Below are 15117 nucleotides of genomic sequence, written 5' to 3'. Positions count from 1 at the left end.
ACAAAAAAGTTTTGTTGTTTGTCGATTTTTCTTTTCTTTTCCATGCATATCTATCTAGTAATGTAATTTTATATAAGTAGGTACCTACATAATAAATTTATCTAGTTCAACGGTTAGAGTGTTAGGTTATTCTATTTTTAATCTTCTAAATTGAAACTATATATCTCAATAACTTTAACCAGGAAAATGATACAAGCTAAATTAAATGCATCAGAAATCTTTATTTTTTTTGGTACGCTCAATAGTTTTAGTACAAATAATTATTACAGCCACAGCCGCAGCTACCAGCAATAGAGACAGTGCCAGCGGCTGGCAGGTCACCACCGAAGCGCACAGATCCGAGTATTGGGACTTGACCGGCAACTAGTGTTGTACCGGCAACTGGCAATTCACCAGCGACGGCTACATCACCAATACCTTCACCTCCGTAAGCGCCAGCAGCCATATTAGCCCAGGCGGGTGCAGCCAAACCTGGAGCGGCCAGACCAGCCGCAGCCAATCCTGGGGCTGCTAATGCTGGCGCCAGGCCGGCAGCTAACAAACCTGGGGCTGCTAGTGCTGGAGCCAGACCCGCAGCGGCGAGTCCTGGGGCTGCTAATGCTGGTGCCAGACCGGCAGCGGCCAGGCCTGGGGCTGCTAATGCTGGAGCCAGACCAGCGCCATATGCGTAAGGGCCGGCCAAACATTGGCTGTAAACATTCTGTAAAAAATAGATGCATTAGATTATTTTAATAAAAACGTGTGTTTAATCTATAATTTAACTGTAACATCTAATTGAGTCTTAATTAAATTATCAAATTGAGATATGTGATTATCAACAATTAAGAAATAAAGATTTAACAATTTCTAGTCAGGTAGGTAATAATTAGATATCGTAAAAGTGATGGTTTAATTTCTAAATACGCAATAATGAATATGAATTTTTTTTTACACATTTTAAATGAAAGTTTAAGAGGGTAGTACCAGGAACTACCCTACTAAGTGGTGTCCGAAATTTTGGGCTTAAAAAAATAAAAGAATAATGCGCGAATAATCCGACTTAAGAGGTTACTTTATAAATGCAACATACTTTAGTAATAGTAAAAATCCTTACCTGGATAAGCAATGCTTGGGTGCAAACTAACAAGGTGGTGAAGAAAGTCATATTGATTTGTTTATCCTTTACAGAATGAATATTCAGCGAAAATGTAACCTTATATATGTTCGATTGACCCATATCGCTATAGTATTTTGAAATTTATCGAAATACTTTGGTATAACATATTTGTAATAGTAAATAGTAAAAACGTGTCAATATTTAAATTATATTAGGTTTCCGCAATTGTTTAGGTAATCTAATTGCTTTGTATTGATGTTTATTATTAAGCGACAGGTGGCCTGGTTGCAGGTTCGATTCTCACTCGAACAAATAAAATAATTAATATTTTCATTTCTTTGGTCTGGTGTTGAGAAAAAAGCGAGGAGTGTTTTAACACGAGGCTGAAAAATAATTAGGGGTTGTGTAGTTCAATAGAAAAAAACGAAACACTTAGCTGTAGGATCACTTTGTTGTCCCTCATGCGCAATGAAAAGATGTAAGCATAAATGCATCGTTTTTGGTGTATTTTGCATTATATTCGTAATGAAAAACTAGATAGGTATTCCCTAAAATTATATAGGATTAATTGGTTAAGAAATATATCTTTTACAACAATAAATTTGGTATTCGATACTTCGCGGTATCGATACTTTTGTTTCGATACTTTTATGAGTACGATACTTTGTTTCGATACTAGTATCGTACTAATCTATATATATAAAAGGACTTGTCCTCACTGACTGAGGTAAGACGCACGCACAGCCTTAACCGCTGATGGTAGAAACGTTAAATTTGGACAAAAGTTTACTTTCGTAATCTGGACATCCACTAAGAAGGGATTTTGAAAAATTTTAACCCTAAAGGGGTGAAATAGGGGTTCAAAGTTTGTATGGAAAAAAAATTAAATCGGCACCAATTTTTATAAAATTTGAAATTTAGATTTTTAAAAGTATTTAATTGAATACGTGTTTCGTCGTTTTCTAGAATTCTCCCCCTAAGGGTGCAAATAAGGGGTTGAAAGTTTGTATAGATTTTTTTTAAATCGTCACCAATTTTCATAAAATTTGAAATTCAGACTCTTAAACGTATATAATTAAACACATGTTTCATGGTTTTCTAGAATTCACCCCCTAAGGGTGCAAATAAGGGGTTGAAAGTTTGTATGGAAAAATCTTTAAATCGCCATCGATTTTTATAAAATTTGAAATTTGGACTTTAAAATATTTCATTGAACACATGTTTCATGGGTTATTAGAATTCACCCTTAAATAGGCAAGCGAAGCTGCGCGCGTCCGCTAGTACTACATGTATCGAATACAAAGTGTCGAGTACAAAAGTATCGGTATCGAAAGGCAATGTACTCGATACCACAAAGTATCTATACTTTTTGTCTCTCTCTAACCACAACTGTCATTTGCTATGTAATTATGTATTTTAATAAGTTAACATTTTTCCTCCCTTTTTTTAACAAGTGTAATATTGTAAAATAATTTATATCTACATCAATATTATAATTTAGTTTTGAAGAACAAATGATTGTAGAAGGACAGTTTTAAGGTATTTTTTTATTATCTATAAAAAAAAACTTATATTTTGTTCTTAAGTACTTAATTCTTCTTTTTATACTTATACTTTTTTGGTAATAAGTATTTTAACTTATAAAAAATTAGTATTATTGATTATTGCCTACCTATACAACTGAACTGAGGTTAGTTCAGGATAACAAAATTTAAATAATCTTTCACAAAATATTTGAAGTACTTAATACAGAATTCAATAAACTGATTTTATTAACAATAAGTGTTTTATTACAGTAATTTATTAAAAAAATCGCTTTAAGTTGAAATTATAATAAAATAGTGGTTTTTCTATAGTCTACAGAGTGCTTCAATACTAGGTTCTCTTTCCCTACTGTGATATAAGTTGGATACACTGTGAAAACTGAAAAATATATAATTGTATGAATTACAATAATAGATGTGCAACTTTTCTCTTGAAAAGATAAAGAATACTAATGCTTTTTAGCGTTAAGCTTGCCTATTCTATATTTTTTTATGTATTAAATTTTGTGCAATAAAAAATATATAAAAAAAAAATACTAAACTATTTTTGTAGATTCAATCCTGACTCAGGGGAATGAATTATTTTTATTTACCTGTTCGGGCCAGATAAAGTGCATTCATATTATTATTTAATATGCAAAGTCTTCAATTTAAATATCTTAACACAATATTGCTTTTGGTTGGTGTACAAAAAGAAAAAAAAAACATTTAAATATAATTAATTTTTTTGTTTTAGCAGTTTACAAATGAGCAATATGAACAGTCATAGGCTTTTCAGTTTTAGAACACCCACAACAAACAAAGATTGTAAGTCGTAATAATAAATTAAATCTTATTGCTTGTTTGTTTTATTTTGCCAATTCATTCATCAGCCTTTTGTATCCAATCACAGACCCCCTAAATGTTGCATAATATATGATATATGTATATTATATATGCTTAAAGCTTATATTCTTATATGATACTTGCAATATAAATGCAACTTCATCTGCTTAAATTTATAGCCAAATTATACAAAATATTTACATAAATTGTAGTTTTTATTCTGATGTATATATTATTTCAGTTTGTTTGTTTATTTAAACGCTATGATCTCTGGATCTACTGGTCCGAGTTACTTTTGTTTTGTATGAAAGCTGAATTTTTCAGAAGTGCTATAGGCTATATAACATGACGGAGTAAGTCTTAGTCTTAAATAACGAAATAACAATAATAAGAAACTCCATCGAATAAAATCAGATTATTTATATGACTAAAGGATATACATTTATATTTTAATATTTGTTTGTTTTTTTTTACTGATTTATGACTATGATTTTTTGGAATAATAAATAAAAGATTTAAACATTATAGAAATTTTATTTGTTCAGGTAAAATTTAATAGGAAATACTTTGAATAAATAATAAAAATTGATAAATATTTATTTTCCAAAAAGATTTTGTAACTTGCTTAGTTAAAATTACTTATATAATTTTTTAATTCTGTTATAAGGATACACACTTTTTTGACTTTTCAAAGTCAGAGTGAGCCACACAAAAGTAACCTTATTTATTTAAAGATTTTATGATAGGCTACTAATTATTGGGAAGTTATTCTACTCTATACATACATACATAGCTTCACGCTTTATCTCTAGCGGGGGAAGTCAGAGAGAACGGAGCGCCAAACGCTACGGTCTCTACATACCTCGTTCGCCTCGTCCACCATCTTCTACTCTATAACGTTCTTTTATTTACGGCCGCAAGCCTAGGCTTAAGCTCCGCAGGGGGCGCCCCCCGCCCGCTTCCGGTGACGTCCTATCATATAGCCACGTTGTGTTCGTGATTGAATGTATAAAACTGTTAGCAAATACAGAATAATAAAAGTATTATAGGTGGTAGGTGGTGTGCGGGCGAAGCTGCGAGTGGGCCGCTAGTAAGCTATTACTGTAGTTTTATCTAAATCCTTTAAGTACATTTTGCATCATAGTGGAATAAACATCTATCTTAACAAACTTTTATATTTATAATATTAGTAGGATATTTAAATCTTTGATTTCAAAACATAGTATAGCCACTAATTAAGGCTAGTTGTGGCGCAAGGGCCCAAATATGTGACTGTAAACAAGACAGGTTGTGGGTTCGATTCCCATTCGAGAAAATGAAATATTTAGTAATTTAATTTCTTCGCTTTGATCCGTCATTCAACAAAGCCTTCAGAGTTCGGCGGAAAGCAGAGAACGGAAGTGCCTTAATGGGAATAGAGTGTCTTAACACTGATCCCTGGGTTCTCTCTGCCCACCCTGTTATGTGCGAGATACAGTATGAAGCAAAAATCTTATCTTATCCATTTTCAATTTCCAGACATTTCATTATACAGATGGGTGAAATGTAATAAAAATGTAAGTATTCAAATAATTTAAAACAGCATAATTTAAAATATAAATTATTATTCATGCTTCGAAATTAACATTAACACTATACTAAATTTTACTAACAAAAAACATGCCTACCAAAATTCAGTCATTCCACCAGCAGACCAGCAGCTTACGACAGCCTTAAGGAGGAGTTGAGCTTTGCACTTGTGTGATTATCCTTAGAAACAGCCAGAAAAAAGTTAATAATTAATAATATCGTTATATCACCAAGAGCAGCATAGTGTCCGCGTTTTTTTGCAACTAAACGTTTACTTTAATGGTACGCGTTTTGAAACGATGCAGTTTCCGTTATGACCTCGCTGACTGTAAGTTCAATATTCGCCATCTATAAATAAAATAGCGGGAATAAATTCTATTGTGCTAAATTTCGGCAAGGAATAATATATTATACTTACTTACTTAGGTACGTGTAGTTTAGCGTTGACAATAAAAAAAAGGATTTATACATAGTGGTCTAAGGTTACTGTTGCCAGTACGTTATTTAACAGGTCCATATTTTAAAAAATAAAATAATTTCAGGACACTGGTAACATTGACACCATAAACTTAAAAGATTCAATGTCGGGTATTCTATCAAAAATAGCGGACTGTCCTGCACTAAGGATGAATAAGGTATGTTAACTGCTCCTCTCGACTCAAAATCAAAATTTAAAAAAATATGGTTACTACTAAATATCTGAAGTTATGATTGATATTATTTTTTAGTATTATCTATACACGTGTGCTTACATTTCTTTTTTTAAAATTTAAATGAGATATTCTCGAACGTAAAAAATAACCTTTGTATTTAAAGTTGTATTTAAATTGGTACAGTAATTTTTGAGATGTACCTAATTATCTAAATTCACGCATTCTGGACCAATTAACAAATGTATTATTTTGTTTTTTTTTTAATAAATTAAGTAAGTGAAATCTAAATTTACATACTTTAGTAATAAGCGCACAAACAAATATAAATAAGATACTTACTGCTAATCTTATCAAGATGGCTAACTAACATGAACAAAATAACTAAACACTTGAGGGAAACGAGAATGTTTGCTATACAGAGTGTTTTGGTCAGCACCACTTTAAATGAAACCACAGTTTGAATTACTTTATAAAAGCCTAATTAATACATTTAAAAAAAATCACAAAAATTAAAAAGTTTTTTTTTTATCACAAAGTCATAATATATTTCTAATATTTAAAAAAACTCAGAGATTTGACGATATCTAATATAAATATCGTCAAATCTCTGAGTTTTTTTAAATATTAGAAATATATTATGACTTTGTGATAAAAAAAATTAGTTGATATCAATTTATTTATTCAACGGAAACTGGTTTATAGAATGATTTACTTTATCGAGCCACATACATTGATTTGTTAATATATTTTTTAAGGGTAAAAATCAGCTATCTTCCCAAGAAAGTATTGAATGTAATGCATTATACTTACAACTATTAGAGAACATAAGTGATGTGTTTATGAAGATGCCAAATTATCTAGTAAAACAACTTCCTGGATTTACCGATGCTTTATATAATGATATAAAAGATGCTATAAGTAAACTTAAATGGTTACAAAATAATAATAACGCGTCAACAAACAAAACACCAATAATAATTAATCAATATAATATTCAGACAGCTACAATTAATGCTGATTTAAATGCAACTAAATATCTAAATTATAGTAGTTACTTAGATGATTTACTATTGGCGGAACATAATATTACAGAGGAATCACATAGTGTCACGAATAACGCAAATTCTGTAAATGATTTCGTAGAAGTCAATCATGCAGCTTCAACATCATATATTGATAACAGATCACATAGTTCAAGAGATCCTTCTCCAGATCAGGTCAACAGTATTTACTGCAACGGGTACGCAGATAATGTGAAACGGCAAAGACTAACAAATAACGCAAACATTAACATTAGAACGATAAATACTGATGATGATGATTTCTCAGAGGTTGATCATTCAGCTTCAACATCATATGTTGATAACAGATTACACACTCAAACAGCTCCTTCTTCTGATCAAATTAACCATACTCCCGGCAACTGGAATACAGAAAATGTGGAACGACATAGTGTCATGAATAACGCAAACACGAATATTGGAGTAATAGGTATTGATGATAACGATTTCTCAGAGGTTGATAATTCGGCTTCAACATCATATGTTGATAACAGATTACACAATCAAACAGCTCCTTCTTCTGATCAAATTAACCATATTCCCGGCAACCGGAATACAGAAAATGTGGAACGACATAGTGTCATGAATAACGCAAACACGAATATTGGAGTAATAAATATTGATGATAACGATTTCTCAGAGGTTGATCATTCGGCTTCAACATCATATGTTGATAATAGATTACACAGTCAAATAGTTACTTTTTCCGATCAAATCAACCTTATTCATGGCAACCGGAGTACAGAAAATGTGGAACGACATAGTGTCACGAATAACGCAAATACTAATATTGGAACAATAAATACTAATGATAATGATTTCTCAGAGGTTGATCATTCGGTTTCAAGATTATTTGTCGATGACAGATTACATAGTAAAATAGTTCCTTCTCCAGATTATACTAACCATATTTACAGCAATGGGTATTCAGAAAATGTGGAACGACACAGTGTCACAAATAACGCAAACACGAATATTGGAGTAATAAATATTGATGATAACGATTTCTCAGAGGTTGATCATTCGGCTTCAACATCATATGTTGATAATAGATTACACAGTCAAATAGTTACTTTTTCCGATCAAATCAACCGTATTCATGGCAACCGGATTACAGAAAATGTGGAACGACATAGTGTCACGAATAACGCAAATACTAATATTGGAACAATAAATACTAATGATAATGATTTCTCAGAGGTTGATCATTCGGTTTCAAGATTATTTGTCGATGACAGATTACATAGTAAAATAGTTCCTTCTCCAGATTATATTAACCATATTTACAGCAATGGGTATTCAGAAAATGTGGAACGACACAGTGTCACAAATAACGCAAACACCAATATTGGAATAATAATTACTGATGATGATGATTTCTCAGAGGTTGATCATTCGGCTTCAACATCATTTGTTAATACTGATGATAATGATTTCCCAGAGGTTGATCATTCGGCTTCAACATCATTTATTGATAACAGATTTCACAGTCAAATAGATCCTTTTCCCGATCAAATCAATCATAGTTCCGGCAGTGGACGTACGAGGAATGTTGAACCAGACACAATTTATGAGCAAACTATAGGTTACCATTTTTTTTATTATGTTCTGACTTCTTTCATTTGTGATATAATTTGTGTTCTGTTCATTGATCATGCTTAAAATAATTAAGCTTTTAACATTCTTTTTTATTTTATTTTTTAACATTAACCAATGTTTGTTTTGTGTGACATGCTTTAAAACTAATATACGAATATACGAAATATTAATATGCGTCATGAAATTTGTGAAGAGAAATCATTAGAAGAAGAAGAAGAACTGCAAAAATAATATCGCATCCAGCTTTTGTCTCACATAACTTCACTTCATAATAATTGCTGTAATTATTAAAATCAGCGTTAATAACACGTATTCTCTGTGTAGCGGATCATTGAGCTTTCAATTTGTTATACGCATTATTTTTACATTATGTATGCTTCAAGCACTTTGGGTTTCATTTTCTGATTAAAAGAATACCTATTTACCACATACCTATATGTATGCCTATATTATAATTCATTAGAACTGAGGGCTAAACTTTATAATAATTATTAATTAATGTTTTATTTTCAAATCCTGCATTTTATAATTAATCACTAACTCCCTTTATATGTATATGTACATTGATAATAAAATCAAGATGTACGTAATGGAACGAATAGACTACGACAACAGTGGCGTAGCTAGGGGGCTGCGAGCGCACCCGCCCCTCGCACCGGGCATCAAAAGGAAAAGGGCATCAAAGTCGACGATTATTTTTTTTTAAAGGTAGCCAATGTCACATTTTAGTGTCTGACGCTTAATCTACGTGAGAGTAGAAGACACTTTGATTTTTTTTTAGACCTTAGACCATTTTAAAGGGCATCAAGTCCCCTAGGCCGCACCAGGCAGCAAATACCCTAGCTACGCCACTGTACGACACTCCATGAGACACGGTACACTCCATGAGACAACCACATAAGTCGTAAAGTCGTACATTAAGTAGGTATGTGCGCCGGTGACTCTTTTTTATTGGAAAGGATACACTTCAAGGGTAGTTTGATGAAAGCAAGGTTGGGTTCTGATTAGATGGGATCCGGTTGAAATTGATGAAATCGGTTTTTTTGTTAAAAATCAATTATCAATACACCGCACCGCGCACCATAAACGCACAAGGGTAAACAGTAATATTATTGCTTATGTCTATTCGTGCCATAAGGCCATAACGTTGAAATTCGCGACGCACGAATATTAACAATACATTCATTCATAAAAAAAACATTGACAATACTATTTACATAATTTTTAACGTTCTTTTAATAAAATAACTGGTGTTTTAGATAACAGCGCTTATTCCCATGATCACATCTACCTGAATTCGATGCTTAGGAACAAATTTCGCTTACAAAACTTTAGAGAGAAACAGATAGAGGCAATAAATGCGGCGCGTTTCGGACACAATTGCTTTATAGTTATGCCTGCGGGGGCGGGTGAGTCCAATTTCTATTTTTTTACTTTCACGATGTATCCCGCACGTAGTAGAATAGGGAGAGGGAATCTGCCAACCTAGTGTTAAGACACTCCGTTCCACATTCAGACATTTCCGTTCCCTACTTTCCGTCGAATTCTTGTGGCATAGCTCACAACCTGTCACGTTAACAGTCACACGCTTGTGCCCCTTGCGCCACCACGGCTCAAACCTTCTCAGATATAGCCTTCTTAGAGTCCATAATATTGTTTACGACAACAGTTGCTTTTTTACTTAAAAAAAGCTCTAATTCATTATATGCACTTGCAGGTAAGTCACTCTGCTACCAAATGCCGGCTATATTATCGGCAGGAGTGACTATTGTCGTCTCTCCCTTAACATATTTGATTCATAGAGAAATTCAACAACTAAGGTCGCTAAAGGTATTTTTCTTTATTCTTCTTCTTCTCTTCTTCTTCTTTCCTACTTAAATTCATGATTTTTTTAATCATCATTTAAATCAATTAACGTTCAATTAGTGTTTTATATTATAATCATCTCTTAAAATATGTTTTTGGGAATGAGTATGAGTTCCATCGATGGTGACGATTACTATACTCTACATCTCCTTCTAAGGTACCTTTCAAAAGCCGTCGCCGGTGACTGACTTTAAAATCATTATATTCTAAATATTTTACCTTTTAACGCTCTAGTAGACAAAACACTAGTGCCCCTGCGCCATGACTGGCGTCACAAGAAAATTAAAATAAAAATTTTACAATTGGAAATTGAATATTTCTTTACATTGTTGCTAGTGCTGCTTAACACTGAAGATGGTAAACATCTGTCTACTCTACTATGCTTTTCTTATTTTCAGATTAAAGTAGCACATTTAGCTGGAAAATTGGGGAAGAAAGCAGAAACACTTATATATAACGAATTATCAAAGGATGACCCAGACATCAAATTACTTTACGTGACTCCTGAAAAACTAATGAAGAATAATGAATTAAATGAACTACTCGTATCGCTCAACAATAAGGATCTTCTTACCAGGTACTTTTATGTTAAATACTTGTAATCTATATACGTCATAATAAAATAGGAACGATTCAGTTGTATGTCTGTCTGAGGCCATAATGGTGCAATAAGCGTCCGATTGTAAACACATCGACTATGAATGAATTGTTTTAATTTCCTCGCTCTGGTAAAAAGACGAAACGCGGCGTTCAGTTCCGCCACTCAACTTGCAATGCATCGAGAACTGCATGCACCCTTGAAACAGAATGTCTCAACACTAGGTTCATTCCCTCTACTCCGATACATACGGGATACAGCGTAAATCTAAAAAAAAGATTCTTTAGACGTTTCTCACACTGTTTTAACCTACTCATTAGAACATGAACAATTTTTGGCAGGTTTGTCATAGATGAAGCGCAATGTGTATTGCAATGGGGTGTCGGTTATCGCATGGCTTATTCCATTTTACAAGAGTTACGTGCAAAATTCGACCTCGTACCTATCACGGCGCTCACCTCGTGCGCTACGGAAAGAACTATAGGAGATATACAACAGCAACTTAGTGTACGTGCACTGTACAGTACGGTCGATGAGTCTTGGCTGCGCCGATGTGAATAGAGATTTTTTTCTAACTTTTGGAATATTATTTACGCCACTTCAGGGCGGCCACGACTCGTCGACGGTACTGTACCTATAATGTTATAATATATTAATTAATTTCACTTCATTTACGTTAAAAGGGCGTTAAAAGTGCCTGAGCGGGATGCTTGTGGATTCGATCTCCGTTTGAAAAAGCCTTACTACTATTAGATATTTTGTATTAAAAATGTATAATGTGATAATTGCGGCCGTCTTGACGGAGGGATAGAAGCATGCGAGTGTAAATGCGACGGATGTAGATTCGATTACTACAATGCGAATGAGATATTTTTTATTTTTCCCTCTGGTAATAAATAAAATTTAGGTACAATATTTATAAACTATTTAAAATAAAATAGATTCTTAGCACAAACTCGAGTAGGTACCATCCACGTGGCACGTAAAGTAATTAAATTTATTCCCTCGCTTCTCTGTAGTATCGAGGCAAATTGCAGCGTTGAGTTCCGCCATTCAACACGCAATGCCTCCAGAATTTGGCGGAAAATGGGTACCACTGCCCTAACACTAGGTACCCTGTTGTGTGCGGGATACAGCGTGACTCAGATTTTATTTATTTAATTAAATTTATCAAAATAATTAATTAGATGAGTAACTCCAAGATATTTCGTACAAGCTTGAACCGGCCGAAAATTTCTTACAATGTATCAAAGAAGGATGAAATAAATGATTTCGACGACTACGTCGCAAAGATGATAATTGAAAAGTATCCGAGGTTTGTATATTAGGCTATTATATTATATATATATTATCTGGTGTAACATTATTAACGCAACTAAAATGAATTAGTTATTTTTATTTTCCCGTTCTGACAAGACAAAGTGCAGCGCTAAGTTCCGCCACTAGGACACACAATGAATTCAGAGGCAAAGTGGATAATGGAGTGTATTAACACTGTCTCGTTACCAGAGCGAGCGAAATGAAAATATTTAATATTTCCTGAGTGGGAATCAAACCCACAACCGTCTCTTATAGCACGTAGCACGCTTGTTTACAGAAACATCCCCGGCCTCTGCCCCACGGTCCAGGAACGTGACTACTATAATAATAAAGCTTAAAAAATATCATTACTATGCTTAGTAAAATACAATTTTAATTTATATATTTATATTTTAGACAATCAGGTATATTATATTGTTTGACACGTAAAAAATGTGAAGAAATGGCAAAATTTTTGGAGGATAACGGAGTCACCGCGACCGCATACCACTCAAACTTAAGTGAAAAAACAAGAAAAACAGCTGTATCAGATTGGATATTAAATAATTGTTATGTGGTCTGTACCCTTATACTACATTATATCATACTTTTTATACACGTAAAACGCAGCGTTGAGTTCCACCACTCAACACACAATGTTTTACTCCTCATGTACTGAACTAAAAAAAAAATACATTCTTACATTATCTAATATTAAAAAAGGTTAAGATTAACAATTAAACATTTGTATATTGTTATGTATGTGGCACAAAATGTGACTTTCACAATCCCTCAACAATTCGGCGGAAAGTGGGAAACGGAAGTGTGTTAGAGCTAGGCTCCCACGTTTCCTCTGCCTTCCCTGCTAGGTGCGGGATACAGCGTGAAGCTAGAGAAAAAAGAGAGAAAGAAAAAAAATAATAAAAAATATTTACTTACAGATTTGTGCAATGACGTCATATTGCATGGGCATTGATAAGCCAGACGTTCGTTTCATAGTCTATTATAGCCTACCGCCTTCCATAGAGGGTTACTACAAAGGAACTGGCTGCGCTGGGAGAGATGGTAAAGATGCTGAGTGCCATCTCTTCTACAGTCAAAATGATATCAATAAGCATATTAATATATTCAATTCTAATAACTCTGATCCGGATTTTGAAAAAATTAAAGGTATGATGATAAAGTGTTCGATCCCCAGTTAAGTGGTGTGAAGCCGAATTTCTCCGCTTTGGTATGCAAAGCGCGGTGTTGAGCTCCGTCATTTAACAATCAATAGCTCTCAATTAAGCTTAGTCCCTCCTGCCATCTGGGAAATATTATAACCTTCACTTTTGAAGAGGTATAACACATTTTTGTACTTTAATTTATTTATTTGTACTTTTCAGCTTTATTTTTTATCCCGCACACAGCAGGGTTGACAGAGGGAACTTAGTGCTAAGACACTCCGTTCCCCACTTCTGGGGCATTGCGTGTTGAGAGGCGGAACTCTACGCCAGAAACCCACAACCAGTCGCGTTGACAGTCACACTTTGTGCCCCTGCGCCACGACTGACCTTAATATTTAAAATCTCCTGAAACTAAAAAACCATTGTGTACTTTTGTAACTTATTAGAGAATCGCCAAAGGCAATTAATGGAGATGTATGAATTTTGTACAAACGAACACAAGTGCCGGCGACTGGCATTACTTGAGTATTTTAAGGATAAATACAATAATTATGACTGTGGAATACAGCATGATTGCGATGTCTGCAGAATTAATATGGAAACGGTAATTCCTTTGCTTCTGATTTTCTTATTTTAGTACCTAAGTAAGAGTTAAATTGTTTTATTAGAATCCGAAATACCAATGTTCTCATTATTATAGATATAAGTATAATAAACATGGGTAAATATCCTTCAAGCTGTATCCTGCATATGGCAGAGTAGGCAAAGGGAATCTGGGAACGTAGTGTTAAGATATACTGTTGCCATTAAGGAAAGAAAGTTGGCGTTGATGTCTACCCAGCTATGTGTAGACTGTAGTTTGAAGGTACAAAATTTTTAAAAATGTAAATAAATATAAGTAATATAAAATAAGTCTTAATACATAATAATATGGTATTATCTTTGATATTTAAATCGACATAACTAACAGCTTAACACAGTTGTCGACTATTGTTCTAGTGATGTGCATGTTACTATGACAGTACAATAAGATCGATGCAACAAGTTATGTACTAACTCGATGTTTCGATTTTATTGTCGATTAATGTTCACTCTAATATTTTAGATAAATTTTGATGACGAATACCCTTTGAATTTATAATAATAAGTATATGATAAACAGAAAATAAGAATTAATAAGAAATATAGCATCAGGTTATAAAAGGAAAGGAAGAAATGAAACGTATTTTATTAATTTTTACCATAAGGATGACTCCAAATGACAAACATAATTTGAAATATGTATGACAAAAACACATTCTAAGATCTCATTTAAAATGTATAATTTTTGTTATTACAATTCAAGTATCTATCTAAAGTATTAGTATCAAACTTTCTTGTGAAGTTAATTTTATATAATATTCCGTAGTTTATACTATTATAAAATTTATGTGATACTTCTAAAAACGTTTTGAACGATTATTTTTTACATAGAATTGACAAATATTTTGAGTCATTGATAATTGAGATTAGATAAAAACTAGTTGCAATATGTAGAAAATAAAAAGTGTTCTAATTTTTTTCATTATGCATTAAAAGATTTAGTTTAATTTACTTAATTCTAAAAATATATACAAAGTTTATGTAATTCTCATCATTTTATAAGACTTTCTACTATTAGACTTTTTTAAGTAAATATTATTAAACGTTTTTTTGAATATAATTACGACGAATTATTTTGTACACGTGTATATCGTGCTATTTAATATGCATAAGTCAATATCATGGAATGAAATTTTTATTTTTTTAAATAAAATTTTACAATGTTATAGATTTTTTATTGTTAATCTTTTTTGTGCCAT

The 15117-nt window shown here is 32.8% G+C and overlaps 2 protein-coding genes and 1 long non-coding RNA gene across 5 annotated transcripts; 1 reads left to right on the top strand and 2 right to left on the bottom strand.

Annotated features, from left to right (window-relative positions):
- Positions 1-201: 201 nt before the first annotated feature.
- LOC146537193 (chorion class A protein Ld19-like) lies at positions 202-1253 on the bottom strand. The gene is made up of 2 exons (XM_085188574.1): positions 1094-1253; positions 202-700 (listed from the first exon to the last, which is right to left on the bottom strand). The coding sequence occupies exons 1-2, from the start codon at positions 1214-1216 to the stop codon at positions 248-250; spliced, it is 576 nt and encodes a 191-aa protein (XP_085044700.1). The 5' UTR covers positions 1217-1253; the 3' UTR covers positions 202-247.
- Positions 1254-2157: 904 nt separating this feature from the next.
- LOC146537191 (uncharacterized) lies at positions 2158-15084 on the top strand. Of its 3 annotated transcripts, XM_085188525.1 has the most exons (15): positions 2165-2635; positions 3380-3447; positions 4984-5021; positions 5577-5669; positions 6443-8134; positions 8192-8333; positions 9607-9756; positions 10065-10177; positions 10612-10790; positions 11153-11318; positions 11999-12126; positions 12528-12687; positions 13052-13280; positions 13723-13880; positions 14382-15084. In XM_085188525.1, exons 2-15 carry the CDS (start codon positions 3387-3389, stop codon positions 14415-14417), a joined length of 3345 nt encoding a protein of 1114 aa, XP_085044651.1. In that variant the 5' UTR covers positions 2165-2635; positions 3380-3386; the 3' UTR covers positions 14418-15084. The 3 variants fall into 3 exon arrangements, with proteins under 3 accessions (XP_085044649.1, XP_085044650.1, XP_085044651.1); XM_085188523.1 differs by having other exon boundaries at positions 2158-2635; positions 6443-8333; XM_085188524.1 differs by having other exon boundaries at positions 2158-2635; positions 3377-3447; positions 6443-8333.
- On the bottom strand, positions 3951-5592 carry LOC146537192 (uncharacterized). The gene is made up of 2 exons (XR_014878150.1): positions 5133-5592; positions 3951-4479 (listed from the first exon to the last, which is right to left on the bottom strand). It is a non-coding gene; the product is annotated as an uncharacterized LOC146537192 (long non-coding RNA).
- Positions 15085-15117: the final 33 nt, after the last annotated feature.

Source organism: Heliconius melpomene, chromosome 7 (assembly GCF_056956725.1).
Source record: "Heliconius melpomene rosina isolate 202511_hmr_F chromosome 7, ASM5695672v1, whole genome shotgun sequence".
NCBI classification, from domain to species: domain Eukaryota; kingdom Metazoa; phylum Arthropoda; class Insecta; order Lepidoptera; family Nymphalidae; genus Heliconius; species Heliconius melpomene.
The sequence above is the reverse complement of the archived record's forward strand: the minus strand, read 5'-3'. Positions and strand labels throughout refer to the sequence as shown.